The sequence below is a fragment of the Chlorocebus sabaeus genome, chromosome 12 (assembly GCF_047675955.1).
Source record: "Chlorocebus sabaeus isolate Y175 chromosome 12, mChlSab1.0.hap1, whole genome shotgun sequence".
In the NCBI taxonomy this organism is placed as follows: domain Eukaryota; kingdom Metazoa; phylum Chordata; class Mammalia; order Primates; family Cercopithecidae; genus Chlorocebus; species Chlorocebus sabaeus.
In genome coordinates, this window is record NC_132915.1 from 81887354 (window position 1) to 81908699 (window position 21346).

Sequence of the window (21346 nt, forward strand, 5' to 3'; positions counted from 1 at the left end):
ATTTGATTTTGAAGCATTGTTCTTTCCCACTGATTCTACACCAGTGGAACCAAGGATGTTAATCGAGGAATGGTTCGGACATTAACTCTTCTAGTTGTAGTTTGTCATTTATTTGCAGATTGAGGTAGATCATTCAGTCACTATTAATTATCATAAACGGCAATAATAAACAACTTTTCTTTCTTTCTTTCTTTCTTTTTTTTTGAGACGGAATCCCGCTCTGTTACCCAGGCTGGAGTGTAGCGGCGCGATCTCGGCTGACTGCAACCTCCGCCCCTCCAGGTTTAAGCAATTCTCTGCCTCAGCCTCCGGAGTAGCTGGGATTACAGGCGCCCGCCACCACACCCGGCTAATTTTCTGTAATTTTAGTAGAGACAGGCTTTCACCATCTTGGCCAGGCCGGTCTTGAACTCCTGACCTCGCGATCCACCTGCCTCGGCCCCAAAGTGTTGGGATTACAGGCGCGAGCCACGACACCCGGCCACAACTTCTTTTCAAAATTGAATTCAATTCTGAAATCTCTCAAGGGAGGTCGTGGATTATTTAAAAGGAAATTACTTGAAACAATAAACATAAAACAATGTAGAAATAGCATAAACTCATCTAGATTGAAGAAACAGAAACATGGAGTACTAGCATCTTCTTGGGATTACTTAAAATTAGGACAAATAGTTACCCTAACCAAGTGGCATTTCTTTCCATTTTAGAGCTGTGCTGTCCACATATACAACTAAAATTTTCTAGCAGCTAGCCACAGTTAGTCTTTAAAAAGAGAAATTAACTTAATAATTTATCTAATTTAATGTAATATGTCCAAAATATTATACTTTCAACATGCAGTCAATATAAAATTTACTAACGAGATGTTCTTCCACATCTGGTGTACTGTTTACACCGTACTCCACAGAGTGGCGAGCTGCCTTTCCAACCCTCACTTAGCCACATGTGGCTACCGTATTGGACAGCAGTCTTAGGGGATTTCAGTATCAACTGATCCTTTAATTCTGAGTTTGAGAATTTCTTTTTATAATACACACGGTCGCTAAGGCGCTTAGAGATCTGTGAGGGGCATGGAGATTTCACTCTCAGGTCCCTTTTGATCCAAGATCCCACAGCACTAAAAGCAGTAAGAGGGAAGGCAATGGGCAACCCTTGCGCCCAGGAAGGTGGCCTGGAGGAGGGCCTGGTTGCTCTGAGCAGTGCCCGGCGGGGAGGCTGCAGACGCGGCGTTGGAAGTGGGATTTCGAGACAAGCTCCGGCAGCTGCCCGGAACCCGTGTCTTTTTCTGGGGCACCCGGGAACAGCAGGGCCGGACGGAGGGAGAGCAGCCTCCGGGCCATGCACAGGGTCCCGAGCCGCCACCGCCGCCAAGGGAGCTCGGCCCAGGGCTGCAGCGCTTCCCGCCTAGGCGGGCGGCAGCCGGAGCCAGGAGCCGGAGGAAGCCCGGCCTGCGTCCAGCGGACAGCAGGACACGATCTCCCCGGCGCGCTCTCGCCGGCGCCGCAGCGGGCGCGCGGGCGGCAGGGTGGGCGTGGAGCGGCGGGGGCACCGCCCCTGGGAGAGGCGGGCGCCGCGGTTCCGGGGGCGGGACGCGCCGAGGAGTAGGGCGCGAGCCGCCGGTTTTGATTAGTGCGCGGAGCTGCAGCGGCGGAGCTGCTCGGCCGGGAGCCCGGCGGCGAGACGGGGAGGCGGCGGAGGTGCCGGCGCGCAGGGTCTGGCCGGCGGCCGCGAGGGTCGGGAGAGGCGAGCCGGGGCGTGGGGCCGCAGTCGCCCCGACCAGAGCCGGGAGACCGCAGCACCCGCAGCCGCCCGTGAGCGCGCCGAAGACAGCGCGCGGGCGAGAGCGCGCGGGCGGGGGCGCGCAGGCCCTGCCCGCCCCTTCCGTCCCCACCCCCCTCCACCCCTTCCTCTCCCCACCTTCTTCTCGCCTCCCGCGCCCCCGCACCGGGCGCCCACCCTGTCCTCCTCCTGCGGGAGCGTTGTCCGTGTTGGCGGCCGCAGCGGGCCGGGCCGGGCCGGCGGGCCGGGGGATGGCGCTGCTGGACCTGGCCCTAGAGGGAATGGCCGTCTTCGGGTTCGTCCTCTTCTTGGTGCTGTGGCTGATGCATTTCATGGCCATCATCTACACGTGAGTGAGGGACTGCAGGAGGGGCTCGGGGCAGGGGTCCGGGCCTCGGGGACAGGCGAGAATGGGAAATGTTTGTGCTTTGAAGGGGCTGGGCTCGGGCGGGGGTGGAGAAAGCTGATCCTCAGGCTGTTCCCCCCCATTTCCTCGCCCCTCGGACCGGCAGTGGCGGTGGTCTTTGCGAGGGAAAAGTGTTGGGCGAGGGAAGGGTTTGCTGGGTTGCCGGTGACTGCCCAGCCAGGCGAAAGGAGACTGCTCTTACGTGTCAGGCTGAATGAAGGTGGTGGCTCGGTTTGGTTGTGCTGGGGATTCGTGTGATTTTTCATCTGGGCCGAGATGTATGGTGTATTGTTTTTTCTTCCGACCTGGGCCACGTTTCTGTTAGGGTGGTGATTGTGTCCACTTCTGGGAGCTGCTCACAGCTCTCTGGACACTTCCCTGTGGATTTTCTTCTTCCTGAAAGAGCTCTGTGCGCTTAGATAGGTGTGAAGCACCTGTCCACCCTGAAAAACGTCCACCAAACCTGCGAGCTGGCATGATAGCTTTGAGTCCTGTAGCTTGTACATATCAGCGTGGTTTTCTTTCCTTTTTTCAATTCCTCGTCTTATTGTCTTATGTAGATTTGTACTGTCCCCCCGCCCGCCACATCTTTTCATTTTTGTTTAACAAATACTTCTTGAGGCCTACTAGATACCATTCACTATTCTTGGCCAGGGGACACGGTGGTGAGCAGGACACAATTCCTGTCCTCATGGGGCTTACATTCTAGAAGGAAGAAGCAGATAAAATCTGAATAAAGTTATGAGATTGTGATGAAGCATGTAAGTGAAATAGAACTGGGTGATGGCATGAATAGAGACATGGGGTATGTAGCTAGTTTGGTATATCCACTGTTTAACTAAGGTGAAGTCTGCCTCTGTAAAGAAATGAAAAAATTATATAGAGCACATTACTGATATCGATTCACTTGGATTTTTAGTCTGGGTGAGAAAAAGAACAATTGTGTATAGTAATCGTTACCATGAACTAGAATAGAGTGTATGTTAGTGGAAGAGATTTTAAGAAATTAGTAACTTTTAGTTGTTGTTGTTGTTGTTGTTTTTTTTCCTTTTTACTGCGGAAGAAGTGTGCCTTTGCTTTTGGAAACACTGTATTTTATTAGTACAGTGTGGCATTTCCTGGTACTAAGAAAGATGCTGCTGGTACAAGTTATACTGATATTTCTTTGAAAGTGAAAGAAAACATGCCACTTGGATATTGTTGACTTTAGTTTTTGGAGTTTGTGAGCTTAGTCACTGAGCACATTCTGGAATTCATTTAAAATATGTGAGTTCTTTTCCTTTAAAAAAATTGTTACTTTTTACAGTCATAAAAATAAAAAATGCTTACCGTGTAAGGAATTTATGCAATACATAGGGATGGAGAAAAATAAAACATGCACACACCAAAAGTACATTTCCTTGTCAACCTTTTGTGACTGCTTCCAATTTGTGTGTGTGTGTGTGAGAGAGAGCAAAGGAGGGAGGGGAAGGGGGAAGAGAGAAAAGGGCTATATTATGATTATTGTTCTGTAACCTGCTTTAAAGTTCATCTGTTTAATAAATGTTTATTGAAAAGCCGTTTTGTGCAAGGCACTGTTCTAGTTGCTGGAAGAGTGAAGAGCAAACATCCAAGGCCCCTGTTCACATGGAACTATCCTGTGAAATGTCATGACCATTTTTTTCATGTCAATATCTGTATGATCTCTACATCATTTGTAATAGATGCATGATATTTTAGTTTACCAGGTACTGAAATTTATTATTACTGATGGCTGTGTAGGTTGTTTCCAATTTATCTAGATTACAAACAACACTGTGATGAATTTGTATGCATACATCTTTGAGAAATGATCTCCTTAGTTATATTTCCGAAAGAGGAATTATTGGGCCAGAAGTGGTGCACATTTTAAACTTTGATACATATTGGCCCCATAGAAATGTTATATATATTCACAGTCCTGGTAACATTGTATGATAGCCCCATTTTGCCTTACAAACACTAAGTAGCAGGCATTTCACTGTTTTTATTTTCATCCCTTTAAAGTTACATTGAGCACTTTTAAAATACGTTTATATGCTAGTTACATTTAGATGTAAATTACATACTCATAATCCTTTGCCTGTGCTGCAATCTGTTGCTGAATTCATCTTTGTGATATAAAGGTTGTTTTTCTGTTATCTGTCATATGTAGCATTCTTTTCCCCAATCTGTTATTTGTCTTTTAACTTTGTACATATATTTGACATGGAGAAAAGTGTTTGTGCATGTGTGTTTTAGGTAGATAGGTCTTTCTGTTTCTTTTTTTTTTTTTTTTTTTTTTTGAGACGGAGTCTCGCTCTGTCACCCAGGCTGGAGTGCAGTGGCCGGATCTCCGCTCACTGCAAGCTCCGCCTCCCGGGTTTACGCCATTCTCCTGCCTCAGCCTCCCGAGTAGCTGGGACTACAGGCGCCCACCACCTCGCCCGGCTAGTTTTTTGTATTTTTTTTTAGTAGAGACGGGGTTTCAGCGTGTTAGCCAGGATGGTCTCGATCTCCTGACCTCGTGATCTGCCCATCTCGGCCTCCCAAAATGCTGGGATTACAGGCTTGAGCCACCGCGCCTGGTCTGTCTTTCTGTTTCTTTTACGTTTTCTAACTTACAATTTTTATATCTTCCTTATTCCTCCAAATTACTATATATGTTAGTCTCTGCTTCCTCTTAGTATTTTTATTTTTTCTTAATTTTTTCACATATTACCCTTAATTCACCCAGTATTTCCCTTCGTTTTATGAGAGCTAGAGCCCTAATTATAGTTCCTTCTAAGTATTTAGAGACTTGTCCAAAATTACTTATCAAATGATTATTTGATTATTCCACTGTTTCGAAATGTTTTTATTATAGACTAAATTCTGCTTTATACTTGGGTATGTTTCAAAGCTTCCATTGCCCTTTCTTAACCTATTTTAGATGGCAGATGTTTTTAGGATTTCTGCTTACAGTGTTAAAGGTAACATTCAGATTAGAGACATTTCATATTCAAGAGTCTTATTGTTGAGATTGAAGATTTCCTAAAAGTAACTAAAGATTATAGCCTTGGCAAGTTGAATAGCCTTTATGGGTTATTTTTCTTAATTATTTTTTATTTCTTTGTGAGCGCTAGTGTGGCTTGATAGCTTGGGGCCTGAGGCGAAATTGTGTAAAAGTCTAGAACTGGTGGTCGTCTTTCCCTTTTAGCCCTTGGGAGCCATGTTGCTGCATGATGAAATGATCTGAGCAGAAACCTTGCTTCATGCTCTCTCCCCTATCCCATCCACCTCAGATTATTATTTCCCTGTGTACATAAGGTCCTAATGTTTAGCATCAGGCTTTATCTTTCTACTGGAGGTGCTAGGCTAGTGTGGAAATAATTTATTTATGTGTCCTTAAATATTAGCTACCCTCAAGTAAAACAGAGGTCCTTTTACCTGGAGAGGTGTGTGTGTGTGTGTGTGTGTGTGTGTGTGTGTGTATTTTTTTCTTTGAGACAGGATCTTGCTCTCTTGCTCAGGCTGAAGTACAATGGTACGATCTTGGCTCACTGCAACCACCACATCCCAGGCTGAAATGATTCTGCTGCCTCAGCCTCCTAAGTAGCTCTCAAGTAGCTGGGACTACAGGCATACCTGGCTAATTTTTGTGCTTTTTGTAGATATGGGGTTCCACCATGCTGCCCAGGCTGGTCTTGAACTCCTGGACTTAAGTGATCTACCTGTCTTGGCTCCCAAAGTACTGGGATTACAGGTGTGAGCCATCGTGCCTGGCCCCCTGGAGATTTTTTAAGATTTTTAAAGTTAATTCTGTTTTCTGCAAACATATTTCCTTTATTTTGTTTATTATTATTTTTTTGAGACAGTCTTCTCTATTGCCCAGGCTGGAGTGCAGTGACTCGATCACAGTTCACTGCAGCCTCCACATCCCAGGTTGGAGCAATTCTCCCACCTCAGCCTCCCAAGTAACTGGGACTACAGGTACATGCCATCACACCCGGCTAATTTTTGTTACCCAGGCTGGTCTCAAACTCCTGGGCTCAAGTGATCCCCCCACCTCGGCCTTCTGAAGTTCTGGGATTACGGACGTGAGCCACTGCAGCCAGCCCAAATATGCTATTTCTAATGTACAGCAACTTCAATACCCAATGCATAGTTTTTGAATGGAATTTGCATACTCATTGTGTCAGGATAACTGCGATAAATGACCTGTCAAAAACTGGTTGTGTTTTTAATGTAAATAGTAGCATTTGGGATATTATTTTTAGTTAGTATGATCTTTGCCTTAAATTCATGAATACTTGGTGTTCTGAGCCTTAGTGGAATGTAAATTGAGAACGTCTTTTTTGGGTTTAGTCCTGAGGATGCCCTTGGACTGTGGTCAAACGTTCATCAGTCAGGATCATTGCTACAGGGCTGCTTTCAGGGAAATGACTAAGGCAGTTCAGCAGTTGCCCGTTTAACCTGAGCTTGGGAAGATACAGAATTAGACTATAGTGTGATAGCTTTAAAGAGCAAAGTGAGGGGCAGTGAGGGGAGGGAGAGCATCAGGAAGAATAGTTAATAGATACTGGGCTTAATACCTAGGTGATGGGATGACCTGTGCAGCAAACCACCATGGCACATGTTTACCTGTGTAACAAACCTGCACATCCTGCGCATGTACCCTGAACTTAAAAGTTGAAGAAAAGAAAAAGAGCAACGTGGAAATTGTAAGATTTTAATATTCAGTGATGGTTCTATTGATTCATTATCCCTCCCTTTCTCTCTGACATTAATTAGTTCAGTACATCTTCATATCTACCCTAGATATTGAAACTATGTCTACTCGCTGGTATCTCTGTCTGCAGTCTTGTGCCCCTTCGATTTTATGTTTCTTATTGTAGCCTTTATCCTTCTGGATTACTAATCTTGGATCACAGTAGCTTAAAATCTTACCATGATTCCTCATTGCCTGCAGGTTACAGTTCAAACTCCTTAATGAGACAAGCACAGCTCTGTAGGAGCTGGGCCATCCCTGTGTTCCTGTTTCTTCATCAACGTTGTGTTACTGGCATTTCCCCAAACGTGCAATGTGCTTTCTTTGGAATTGTCTTTCTTTTTTCTTTCTCTTCCTTCTTTCCTTCCTTTTTTCTTGTTTGATTAACTCCTACTCATTCAGGTCATTTTGGACTTCAGTTCCTTGTTGGGTTAGGTGCCCTTCATGGCACCCAGCCATCTCCTATTTGTTTTCTATGGTGGTGGAATCTTTTACATTCTGTAGTGTGGTAAGCCCATTGTCCAGTGGGCAGAATTTGTTTTCCTGTAGAGATAACTCACTTTTGGTTATTTTGCCTTCTGTGAGAGAATTTGTGTTAGCAAAGTTAAGCTTGCACAAGAAGGTGTGCTTTACTTATTACATTACTTTCATGCATTACTTATTGCTTATGAAGCCCATTTTGAAGCAATACCATTTTTGAAATACGTGCTATATGTAGTAAATTGGTCATGACATGCTGATTGTAAACAGTAATACAGTCATGAGTGATAACATAACAAAGGTCATTAGTCACTGGAAATTGCTGGCATGGACTATGTGAAGTTAGGGACTTGCTGATATAGCAGTGAACCTAATTTTACACGAAATATTAACAAGCTCTGTGACATGGAGCAGGGAAGATAAATTCCTAGAGTCAGATAAATTGGTTCAGCAGAACCACGCAGCGGAATTATAAAAACAACACATTCTGGGGCTGTTAAGCAGGGTGAACTTTTGCCCTTGTGGAATTCATAGTCTTCCTTAGAAACCTAGAGGGAAATTCTGTCTTTTTTCTTTTTTTTTTTTTTTTTGAGACAGAGTCTCATTCTGTCGCCCAGGCTGGAGTGCAGTAGTGTGGTCTCACCTCACTGCAACCTCTGCCTTCTGGGTGCGAGTGATTCTTGTGCCTCAGCCTCCCAAGCAGCTGGGGCTACAAGCACGCGCCACCACGCCCTGCTCATTTTTGTACTTTCAGTAGAGATGGAGTTTCATCATGTTGGCCAGTCTGGTCTCGAACTCCTGCCCTCAAGTGATTCCCCCGTCTCAGCCCCGCAAAGTGCTGGGATTACAGGCATGAGCCACTGTACCCAGCCGAGTGAGTGAAATTCTTGTGCCTCACTTGTGAAGAGCTGTATTAAGGTTACTGCAGAGGCTTCTTCCCGCCATCTGAAGAGGAAGGAGTCCACCCTCCTTGTTTAACCTTTACCTGCCTCCAGTAGGTTTCCCTGCATCCCGGGCTTTCCTCTTGCAAAAGCCAAATTTGACAACAAAACTGTAGAAGAAGTTATTTAAAAATGAGACAGGCCAGTCGCGGTGGCTCACGCCTGTAATCCCAGCACTTTGGAAGGCCAAGGCAGGTGGATCACCTGAGGTCAACAGTTCGAGACTAGCTTGACCAATATGGCGAAACCCCATCTCTACTAAAAATACAAAAATTAGCCAGGTGTGGTGGCAGGTGCCTGTAATCCCAGCTACTCGGGAGGCAGAGATAGGAGAATCGCTTCAACCCTGGAGGCGGGAGTTGCAGTGAGCTAAGATCGTGCCACTGCACTCCAGCCTGGGTGACAGAGCGAGACTCTGCCTCAGGGAAAAAAAAAAGTTCCCACCTTGACTTTTTTTCTTTTCCTTTTGAGACAGGGTCTCTCTCTGTTACCCAGGCTGGAGTGCAGTAGTGTGATCATGGCTCACTACAGCCTTGACCTGCCAGGCTCAAGCAGTCCTCCTACTTCAGCCTCCTGGGTAGTTGGGACTACAGGCACATGCCAGCACGCCTGACTAATTTTTGTATTTTTTTGTAGAGATGGGGTTCCACCATGTTGGCTAGGCTGGTCTAGAACTCCTGAGTTCAAACAGTCTGGCCACCTTGGCCTCCACAGGTGCTAGGATTATAGGCCTTTTCCATTCTTCAGTCACCTAGTCTTTCTAGACCTGTGGTTGTCAACTTTGACTGCACTATGGAGTCACATCGAGGGCTTAAAAAAAAGAAACAACTGCTGCCTGGGGCTCACCCCTACAGACAAGGTGAAATTGGTTCAGGCATCAGTATTTTCAAAACTCGCTAGGTGACATGGATGTGCAGCCTAGGCTGAGAATGATTGCCACGGGCTGTCTGTTCACAGTTGTGTCCAGCACCTGCCACCTCTTGGCTTTATTTAATTCTCCATTTAGCCCAGAGCCCACAGTTCATCACTTCATTATCTTGCCTCTTGCCTCACCTCATATCAGTCTGCCCTGTTATCCTGAATCCATCCAATAATGATAGCTGCTCAACTTTGAAAATCCTACAGAGGGTAATCACACAGCCATGTGGACTAATACTACTACACATTGGTAGTCTCAGGGCTCAGCTAAACCTGCAAGCACTGCCTGGCAGTGCTTTTTTTTTTCTGTAGTTAGCTCTGATACCCATCACTTTAAAAAACCTCTTCTAAATCTTCATTCTACCGCGTTCTTGGTGGATGACCTTAGCTCCTACTTCATACTGTGGATCCTATCATGCCTTAAATTACTTTTTTCCTTTTCTCTCTTTGCCCTTCAGCTAGCTCTTCTTGAATTTTTAAAGAATTTCAAGTAGTCTTTAAAAAATTGAACTAGAGGCTGGGCGTGTTGGCTCACGCCTGTAATCCCAGCACTTTGGGAGGCCGAGTCAGGTGGATCACCTGAGGTCAGGTGTTTGAGACCAGCCTGGCTAACATGGGGAAACACTGTCTCTACTAAAAATACAAAAAATTAGCCAGGCGTGGTGGTACTTGCCTGTAATCCCAGCTACTTCGGAGGCTGAGGCAGGAGAATTGCTTGAATCTGGGAGGCAGAGGTTGCAGTGAGCCAAGGTTGTGCCATTGGACTCCAGCCTGGGCAACAAGAACAAAACTTCGTCTGGGTAGGGGGGAGTTTCGACTAGAAAGCCAGGGCAGGGAGGATCGCCTGAGGCCAGGAGTTCAAGACCAGCCTGAGCAATATAATAAGACCCCATTGCCACAGAAAAAATTTTAAAAAATTAGCCAGAGGCGGTGGTATGCAGTGAGCTATGACTGCTACTGCACTCCAACCTGGGTGACAGAGCAAGATTGTATCTCAAAAAAACTAGAAAAATTTAAAGTAGAAGCCCTCTGTTCCACTCTTTGGCCCTTTCACTCAGTGGCAGGTTTCAGTAGAAACTAGTGTTTGTTTACTGTTATCACATCTCAGCTCCCATTCATTTACTTTTTAACCCATTTTTAGCTCTCTACCGTTATCCTCCATGAACTGCCCCAATTCTTGCCAAAAGTGCTCAGAGATAGCAGTAAGTACATATGTAATCTACCGAACATTTCCATTCTTATCTTGGTCTCTCCAGCAGCATTCAGTGTTACTCTTTCTTGAACCCTTTGAGAAAGAAAACAGCTTGGCCAGATAAACCCTTCTGTCACTTTACTTGCACCCTGGCTGTCTTTCTGGTTCTTTGATCCCCACTTTTAGTCTTCTTCATGCATCACTCTTTTTTGTTTGTTTGTTTGTTTTAGAGGGAGTTTCGATCTTGTCGTCCAGGCTGGAGTGCAGTGGCACAATCTTGGCTCACTGCAACCTCTGCCTCCCAGGTTCGAGTGATTCTCCTTCCTCAGCCTCCCAAGTAGCTGGAATTACAGGCGCACCACCATGCCCGGCTAATTTTTGTATTTTTAGTAGAGACGGGGGTTTCACCATATTGGTCAGGCTGGTCGCGAACTCCTGACCTCAGGTGATCCACCCGCCTCAGCTTCCCAAAGTGCTGGGATTACAGGCATGAGCCACTGTGCCTGGCCTCTCCTTCATGCATTACTGATTCAATAATATTATATTCCTTGGCCATCTTCTAAGAATGCTGTGCCTTGGAGAGCTTGTGTATTTACCTTACAGTGGATGGCTTCTATATTTTTGTCTCTAGGCTAACCTTACTTGCTGAGCTCTCTGTATCTGTTTACTTATTTACTCTTCATTTATTCACAATTATTTTTAAAAATTGAGAACATACTATGTATTGTTGCTTTGCTGGGCTCTGGAGAATTTATATTCTATTGTAGCGTTTCTCCAAGTGTAGGTTACTGCCAGCCTTTATCATTTGGGATGCTTGTGAAAAATGCAGATTCCTAGTCTCTTCATCTGGTTCATTCACTTGTGATCTCTACCTGTTGGCGTTATTTATACCAAAAGTTGCAAACCTGTGGTCTCCTAGATGAGACATCACCACTTGATGTCTTAAGAGTAACTTAAAGTTCGTACATTCAAAAGTTCATTACTCTCTCCCATCTCTCATTGTGCCTAGATTTTATGAATGCCACCATTAGTTACCATAACCTGACCCAGATATACCCCTCATTCTCCCTCATTCCCCCTCCACCAACACCCTCATCAGTTGTTGGCTAAGCTCCTTGATTGTGAGTTCTCACCTTCTCTTGACTTTGCTGCTTTTGCTTGTTTCTTTTGTGTGTATGTTTTGTTTTGTTTGAGACAGTCTTGCTCTGTTGCCCAGGCTGGAGTTCAGTGGTACAGACTCGACTCACCACAACCTCCACCTCCTGGGTTCAAGCGAGTCTCCTGCCTCAGCCTCCCGACTAGCTGGGATTACAGGTGTGTACTACCATGCCTGGCTAATTTTTGTATTTTTAGTAGAGACGGAGTTTCACCATGTTGGCCAGGCTGGTCTTGAACTCCCAACCTCAGGTAATACACCCGCCTCAGCCTCCCATGAGCCACTTACAGGCATGAGCCACTGCACCCAGCCTTTCACTTGTTTCTTATGCCTTTCTGGTTTGTGTGTCTCTCTCTTTCTTTTGGACCTTTGTAATATTTTTCCTTTGCCTTCCATCTCCCCTGCCTGTACTTTATTCTCTTAACTTCTATAAATACAAAAATGATCCTGGTTGCTTCCTTTTAGTCTTTCATGGTTATTTCTTGCCTAGAGGATGAGCTCCAGGCCTTTTCAGCCTTGTCTGTGAAGTCACGAAGAATTTATAGCGGAGATGAGTCTTAAAGCAGTGCTGCTTAAGCTTGAGTGTGCCTGTGAATCACCTACAGATCTTATTGAACTGAAGATTCAGTTTCAGTAGTTCTGAGGGGTGAGGCCTGAAATTCCGAAGCTCTGAAAAGCTCCCAGGTGTTGCCAATGCTGCTGGTCCACGGGCCACACTTGGAGTATGAAAGTCTGGAAAGACCGCCTCCTAGAAATAGTTGGATGCTTCCATCTCTCTTCTCTCAAAGTGTTCCAAACATACTTTGATGATAGTCTGTATCACACTGCATTTGCAGCATCCTGTACGGACTTTACTTCTGAATGAGAGGTGGCCTGTGTACATGTGAGAACCACCTCTCCTATTAACACATGGAAATGCTATAATGATTAGACACTTATACACCCAGAGCCTGAAAATATGAAAGGAAAATCTGCATATTCCAGAAACCAAGAGGGAATGCAAAGTAGTGGGTTGGTCTTGTCTGCTAATTTGAATCCCGGCGAGGTTTCAATTTACTGATATTTCTTCTCGTTATTGGTCATATTTTCCTCATTCTTCGCATGCCTGGAAATTTTTTAATAGATGCCAGACATTTTGAATTTCACCCTGTTGAGTGCTGGATGTTTTTGTTTTTCTGGACTCTTGACTTGAGTTCTTCAATTCATTTTCTTTTTTTTCTTTTTTTTTTTTTTTGAGATGGAGTCTTGCTCTGTTGCCCAGATCGTGCAGTGGCACGATCTTGGCTCACTGCAACCTCCGCCTCCCAGATTCAAGTGAGTCTCCTGCGCAGCCTTCTGAGTAGCTGGGATTACGGGCACACGAGACCACACCTGGCTAATTATTTTTTGTATTTTTAGAAGAGACGGGGTTTCACCGCATTGGCCAGGCTGGTCTCGAACTCCTGACCCCAAATTATCCTCCCACCTTGGCCTCCCAAAGTGCTGGGATTACAGGCATGAGCCACTGCCCAGCCTACCTTATTTTCTGTGTCATAGGAATCACACTCTTCCTTTGCTTGATGTCCAGTATCTTCAAAACTGTTGTCTCCTGTTTTTTTTTCTGATTTTTTGGTTGTTTCAGGTGGGAGAGAGTAAATCCAGTTAGTGTTTCTTCGTCTTGTCCAAAAGTTGAAGGCTTGGTGGGTGGTGGGAAGAGTAGGATTTTTAGTATTAGTGTGAGGACAGAGTCAGTGCTGCACTCTAGTTATAATAACCTCAAACTGTAAACAACCCAAACATCCATCCACAGAAAGTAAAGTGTAGTAATTAGTAAAACTATCCGGTAACAAGAGTGAATACATGATAGCTAAATGTAGCAACATGGATGAATCTCACAAACATAACGCAACCCAAAGAGGCCAGACAGAAAAGATACATCCTATGGGATTCCATTTATATAAAAATTTAAAGCCAGCAAAACTAGTCTGTAGTGTTAGAAGTCAGGACAGGGAGTACCCTTGAGGGCAGTGTAGTACATGGAAGGAGACATGAGGGGACTTCTGGGGTTCTGCTAATACCGTTTTTTGATCTGGGTACTGGTTACATGGCAGTTTCACTTTGAGAAAATTCTTTGAACTGTGTACTTACATGTGACTTTATCATATGTACATTATGTATCAATAAAAAGTACCCCCTCACACCACTTCCCCAACAAAAAGGTCAAGGCTGCAAGCCAAATGCATTACAGGAAGGTAAGAACTGGATTCCCAGTATAGAACCTGGAAAGCAAGTCGTCTGTCCTAGGCTGAGGGTGGAAATGGACACCCATGAGAAAGCTTGTGCAACGTGTAGGAATCATAGGCTCAAGTTCATACTGTCTAGGAAATGCAGAAACCCTGATCTGAGACACTAAAAGAAAAACTGGTTGGAAACCAGTAAAACTTGTAAGACCCTGTCTGAGCCACTTATAATCCTGCCCCACTTTAAGGTCTCCACCATTGAGGCCACTTTTGAAACACTAGCAGTTGATCACAGTGCCCTCCGCCCCTGCCCCCCATCACCCATGCCGGAGTGTAGTGGCACGATCTTGGCTCACTGCAACCTCTGCCTCCTGGGTTCAAGTCATTCTTGTGCCTCAGCTTCCTGAGTAGCTGGAATTATAGGTGTGTGCCACCACGCCCAGCTAATTTTTCTATTTTTAGTAAAGTTGGGGTTTTGCCATTTTGGACAAGGTGGTCTTGAACTCTTGACCTCAAGTGATCTGCCTGCCTCATCTTCCCAAAGTGTTAGAATTACAGGCGTGAGCCACTGCACCAGCCCCAAGGCTACTTCTGACCTTGGAAACTTCGTTATTTTGAAAAAAACCACTGGGATTTAAAATTTTTTTTTGAAAAAAATCACTGGGGTTTTATAAAAATTTTTGAAAAAAATCACTGGGATCTTAGAGCTCTTTATTCTGTCATCCACATCTCAAACTCTTTCATGATTTCTATGTAGAAATCTGTAGATTGGCCTCCAACACACTGGTCATGCGCAAAGGCATTGTTTCCGCGTGTGGAACGATGGTCTAGAGCAAAGCTTTGTTGACATGTTTATTAAGAGTTGTGTAAGGAGAAGATTTTCTGGGCATGTGCAACCCAACTTTCCCATTAAAGCCACAGCTCCTCGACAGCAGGGAATTCACCTGTTGTTTGTTGCATCTTCAGTGCATATGATCATGACTAGTGTACATTCAGGGCTCTAAAGATGTTGTTCAGTAAGTGACTGCGAAGTAGTTATGGAGTACCACTGTGTGCCGAGCATGGTGCTACAGGTGTTTTGTTCATTTGGTGACCTAATGGATATTCTTTTATTGTTTTGACAAACATTTCAAGTAATTTGTGCCACATGGCCTTGTTGGTTGCATTATGTAAGTTGAAACAGTATTCTGCAAGGTAGGATCTTGTACCCTAGGGGTTACACAACAAACTGATCCATTGGCTTTTGGAAAGAAAATATTAGAGAGAGACAGGGACAGAGGGGAGGCACAAATATGTTTTTTTAAAGGTCCTCTGATATAGTCTGGCTTATTTTGAGTAGAAATGTCAGACACAGTACTTAATAATTCTCTTCATCCGTAAACCTAGGGCTCTGTGGCTGTTGGGAGAGTCAGAATGAGTCTATGATAAGATACTGCATTCTCAACACGAAAAGTTCTTCAAAGGAGGAGCTGTGTCTAATGGTATTTAAAGTAAAACATCTTGGGAGAAGGGAAAAATAGGATCTACTCTAAACTTTACCAAAATGTAATCACCTCTAGACTATTCAGTACAGTTTAGATGGTCTTCGTTGCTGCTGTTTTTAATCTAAAGCCTTGCCACAGGCACTGAGATGATTGGTGGGCCAGGTTTCTCTGTTATTTGGTCAGCAGTTGACCTGCATGTTTTTGGTAGTTTAATAGCACTTAAGGATCACACAGTGGGACCAACAGATAAAAATCACTGGGATTTTAGACCTTGTTCTGTCGTCCACATCTCTAAACTTTTTCATCATTTCTGCGTCTTTGCCTGTACCTCTCTCTGGGCTGCATTCTGGGTAGCTTCTTCTAATCTAGATTCCAATTCTTTTGTAAACTGAGTATGCAAGATTCTGTATTACTTGTCTTTTGAATTTCTGATGTCAGTGATCATAACTGTCATTTCTAGAACTTGTGTGGTTCTTTTCATATTATTTGTGGTCATATATAATGATTTCCCTCATTTCCTTCTCTTCTCTTGGGTTTCGTTCAGGTACAGGGAGGTTGCATTCTTGGCCCAAACCCACGTGGTCAGGTGTTCTCCAAGAAGACTTTTTTCTTTTTTGTTTTTGTTTTTGTTTTAGATAGAGTCTTTCTCTGTCATCAAGTGCAGTGGCGCGATCTCGGTTCATTGCAGCCTCCGCCTCCCAGGTTCAAGGGATTCTCATGCCTCAGCCTTCTGAGGAGCTGGGACCACAGGTGCACACCACCATGCCTGGCCATATTTTGTCTTTTTTAGTAGAGATGGAGTTTCACCATGTTGACCAGGCTGGTCTCGAACTCCTGACCTCAAGTGATCCACCTGCCTCCACCTTTGAAAGTGCTGGGATTGCAGGCATGAGCCACTGTGCCTGGCCAAGACTTTTTTCTTTTGTTCTATTTCACTGAGGACTTAATCCAAGATAGACAGCATCTGCATCTTCCCTGTATGGACCAGGATTTTTCTGCTTGCCTTTCAGGAAGTCCAGATTTACACAAGGCTCTCAGAACAGTTGTGCTGTCAGTCTTATCTCAGGCTTCTCTCCATCTCCAGGTCACCAGGGACCAATGGATGGTCAGGAGGCAAGCATGGACTCCAGCACTCACTCGCTGAGAGATTTTTTTTCTCCTTCCTGACCTTAGAGACTCTTCTCTTTATTTTCCTAACGGTTCAATTATGTATTGTAAAACATGCTTTTACTACACTTGTATTAAAAAGGAAGAGAGAAAAGTTTATATCTATGAATATGTACATATATAACTCATGTATACCATAAATATGTGTATGTATTTTGACTTATATATGCATTTTTAAAACCTCTGGAAGGACAAGAAACTAGTAAAGCTGGGGAAGCAGTAATGGAAACAGGCAGATGAGGGGATAGTGGTGGCAGATTTCTTTTATCAGACCTTCTTAATATTTTTAGTGATTTGAGCCATATGAGTATATTACCAGTTCAGGGGCTGAACGTGGTGGCTCCTGCCTATAATCCCAGCACTTTAAGAAGCCAAGACAGGAGGATTCTTTGAGCCCAGGAGTTCAAGACCAGCCTGGGCAATATAATGAGACCCCATCTCCATAAAAAAAAATTTTAAAAATTAGCCTGGTATGGTGGCATGTACCTGTCATCCTAGCTACTGGGGAGGCTGAAATGGCAGGATCGCTTGAGCCCGTGAGATGCAGATAATTATACCACTGCATGCCAGCTTGAGCAACAGAGCAAGACCCCGTCTCTCATATGTGTGTGTGTGTGTGTGTGTGTATATATATATCCTTTTCAATCAATTAATTGTGTAATATAAACTTTTCCCCTAGCAGTCTAGATGTTCTTTACCCGGTAGGTTTCAGGCATCTAGTCTGCTATTTCGTTAGAATAGTGATTACTTTTGTGGTTATATGCATTTTAGATCATGGTTTTGCCCATCTGCTCCTCTAGATGAACTCTGTAGATCAATATTTTCCAAACTACCTATGGCAAAGCAGTTGTTCTTTAAAATTTCCCCAATCTGACTGGGTGTGGTGGCTCACACCTGTGATCCCAGCACTTTAGGAGGCTGAGGCGGGCAGATCACGTAGGATCAGGAGTTCGAGACCAACCTGGCCAACATGGTGAAACCCTGTCTCTACTGAAAATACAAAAAGTTAGCTGGGCATGGTGGTGCATACCTGTAATCCCAGCTACTCGGGAGGCTGAGGCAGGGGAATCACTTGAACCCGGGAGGTGAAGGTTGCAGTAGCTGAGATCACACCACTGCACTTCAGCCTGGGTGGCAGAGCAAAACTCTGTCTTTAAAAAAAAAAAAAAAATTTCCAATTTGCCATGAGCCAGTACTTTGGTAACTACAATAAAAATAAATTGCTGATCACATGCTTGATGTCATGGCAATGTTAAATTGCTATACAAGTTTCTACAAGGTTTCACTCAATTGTTTCTCACTTGCAAACCGGTAAAAAGCAACTACTGGATCAGACCACACTTTGAGTAACACTGTGATAGATGGTGCTCCAGTGTTTTCTGTTACTTGGTGTATCAGAAATTGATTCCACCCTGTTCTAGAAATTTCTTGTTGATTTTTAAGTTTTTCCATTGTAAACCTGGTGTGTGTGTGCGTGCATTTGTTCATGTGTGTGTAAAACTGTTTGTATGGCTTTATCTGAAACATTAGATATTTGCTATAGCACACACTTGCCTTAGTTAGAGACCAAAACCCGTGGCTAACTGGTCTGGGTAGTGGTACTGGTGTCCCTCCAAAAGTCACTCCCAGTTTAATAGTGGATTTTATCAAATCAAGATGTGTTGATGCAAGTATTTTTTGATCATCTGAAAGTTCTCATTGGTTGATTTTCACAGTAAGTCAGAGCTGCCATCTGGCTGGCAGCAATTGTAAGGTACCATTGATGTCAGAGATGTTAAAATGTGGAAGAACGTGTGTCTTAGAATATCTTGCAGATGGACCCATGATTGTTCTAGTGTCTAATTACTGTCGAATGCTGGAGACTTGTTTATGAGAAGTACTCGTCATGTATTTATGAGAAGTAGGAGGAAGCCTTCAGTGGCTTCCTTTAGAAACTTCACCACTATACTGAATGGCATCTTGTTGCGACAGCCTGATGTTAACTGGGGCACGTTGCCTGTTCTCCAGCATTGCTTCTTTCTTTTTTTTGAGACAGTGTCTCACTCTGTTGCCAATGCTGGAGTGCAGTGGCGCAATCTTGGCTCACTGCAGCCTCCACCCCCTGGGTTCAAGCGATTCTTCTGCCTCAGCTTCCCGAGTAGCTGGGATTATAGGCACCCACCATCACGCCCAGCTAGTTGTTTTTTTTTTTTTTTTTTTTTTTTTTTTTTTTTTTTTTTTTTTTTTAGTGGAGATGGAGTTTCACTGTGTTGGCCAGACTGGTCTCGAACTCCTGACCTCAAGTGATCCATCCACCTTGGTCTCCCAAAGTGCTGGGATTACAGGCGTGAGCCACCGCACCTGGCGTTGCTTTTCTCATTAGGAGCCTTGCTGTGCTGCAGCATCCTTGCAATGGACCAGCAGTGAGAATGTTGGCCATTTGGCCACTTATCTGTGAACCGGTGGCACTGGTATATCTTCCAGTGTCATTAATAGACATTTTTCTCATCCTTTAGTTTTTTTTCTTTCTTTCAGTTTCCTTCTGTTCTAGCCCTGCCATTCTGACCTTATTAATATTGGGAGTTCCAGTTGTCCCATTATCTTGCTTGCCGTGCACACTGCTTGATACTTCTTTTAACTGTGTATTATCTCCCTGCAAAGAAATTTATCAGAAAGTTCTGGTTATCCTTTCATAATTTTCTGCTGCAGACGGGGTTTTATTTTACCTGTTTTTATGGTTCTGTGGCCACTTCGATGGCAATTTAAGAGGAAGAGGAGTTAATCTTTGGGCTAACACTGCCATTTGTTTCTTCACCATGTATTTTATTGAAATGTCTGCACTGTGCCTGGCATAGTTCTGTGAGTACAGCAATAGTCAGAGAGTACATCATGGGTATTCAGTCTTTTGGCTTCCCTGGGTCACACTGGAAGAAGAGTCATTGCCTTGGGTCACATACAAAATACACTAACACTAACAATAGCTGATGAGCTTTCAAAAATCACAAAAATCTCACAATGTTTGGAGAAAGTTTATGAATTTGTGTTGGGCCACATTCAAAGTCATGCTTACCTGGTGCTACTTCCCTTCATGTTTAGATCTTCTTTTAGAAAGACGTCAACTTTTAAAAATCTTAACTTAGACTTTAGTGATTTATTGATAGCTTGTAAGTGCTTTGATTTGACACGAATGTATTCTATAGAAATAATTTTTGTATCATTTGCTTTTTAGCCGATTACACCTCAACAAGAAGGCGACTGACAAACAGCCTTATAGCAAGCTCCCAGGTGTCTCTCTTCTGAAACCACTGAAAGGAGTAGATCCTAACTTAATAAACAACCTGGAAACATTCTTTGAATTGGATTATCCCAAAGTAAGTACAGTGTTATGGTTTTTTGTTTTGTTTTGTTCCCCTCATGATGAACCATTAGTGATTTTAATACTGTAAAAGGTGAAGGTATTAAAAATTCATGATGAAGTTGGCCTCATAAAATATAAGCTTTAGTAGTAGTCATCACAGAACAGAAATGTAATGAGGAAGGGGTATAAATTCCCTTTCTAACCACCTATGTGTCCGTGTGAAGTAGAGATCCCTGAGTAAACCTGAAACTCAGACAATGTCAAGTGCCTGGTAGTTTGAAAATAAAAATTTTCTTCCATGAGAGTTGGATGTGAACAATAGGAAGAGGAGACAAGGAGAGGGAGAAAGCAATGTTAGTGGTCTGAAATGGGTTGCAGTATAGCTAGAACTCAACATGACTTCCTTGGAGAAACTGGCTTTGAGCCGAGAGTAGATTACAATTAGTGGTAAGGTAGGGTTTCATCTTACCTCATTTTTAATTTCCTTACTGTTCTGATTTTAATAGCTAATTGTATTGCTTATGCCATTTGTCTTTATAATCTGTATATCTATAAACTCAGTGTACTGCCTTAATTGGAGAACTTCCGGTTTTCTTGAGATGAAAGTATTTTTTTATCACTTTGCTTTAGTAGTCCACCTGTAGTTTCTTAGAAGAACTTAATATTCTTTGATTTTCGTACTTAGCTTTACAGCAGCTTTGTATTAAATTGCTTATTTGAGACACTGCTTTTGAAAGGGCATTTTGGTGGTAACAGGTCACTTGTGAGAAGAATGTGTCTTTAAGCTTCTACCCACTTGACTCTCAGTACGGTTTAATTTTCCCTTTGCAGTCTCTATTCACTTGCCTCAGTTTTTACCCTATTGCCTCAGTTTTTCCATAGCTATTTTTGCTGCTGGGGAGTCATCCCTCTTAAGTTTTTTGGACAGGGTAGCTCAAATAGTCAGAAGGAAGATGATACACACACTACACTTCTCATGGTGACTGGTTTTCATGCTCTTGTTTCTTTTCTTTTAGCCTTTATTTTTTTCGGTAGCACCAATGAAAAGAATAGAGAAGACACAGATGTGATAGCCTTAATGCAGCACTTATTAAGTAGGTGGACATGAGTATCATTCAGTTGTATTTTTAGTGTTTTTATATTACTGCTTTGGAGTTTGGGAGTTTAGAAGCCAATTTTGGAGTATTAAAAGCTGTTTTGAAGCAGAAAAATTGTATATTCTAGCTTGTATTTATATGTGTAATAATTTTAGATATTTGAATTAAATGTGTTAACGTCAATCAATTAAATACAGTTTTTAAAAAATAAGATATAATTGTATATACTTGTTTTTTCAGACTAAAAAAGTAAAACTTAGCCTTTTGTAATTCAGAAAGAAGGATATAAATAAAATTAATTGTAAAATAAGCTTTGCAGTAAGAAAACTGAAAGATTTTCAAGCTCTGTAAAAGTAAATGCAAAGGAGAATTAATGTTTATGAATGAAATTTTTCATTGATTATGAATGAATCTTAGAGCATA

General features: G+C 43.3%; 1 protein-coding gene across 1 annotated transcript in view; it reads left to right on the forward strand.

Annotated features, from left to right (window-relative positions):
* Positions 1-1627: 1627 nt before the first annotated feature.
* UGCG (UDP-glucose ceramide glucosyltransferase) overlaps positions 1628-21346 on the forward strand; it is a 38559-nt gene continuing 18840 nt past the window's right edge. The window contains exons 1-2 of the mRNA XM_007968416.3: positions 1628-2128; positions 19698-19839. Coding sequence (XP_007966607.1) covers positions 2031-2128; positions 19698-19839 — 240 coding nt within the window. The 5' untranslated portion in view covers positions 1628-2030. The remainder of the gene's footprint in view (positions 2129-19697; positions 19840-21346) is intronic.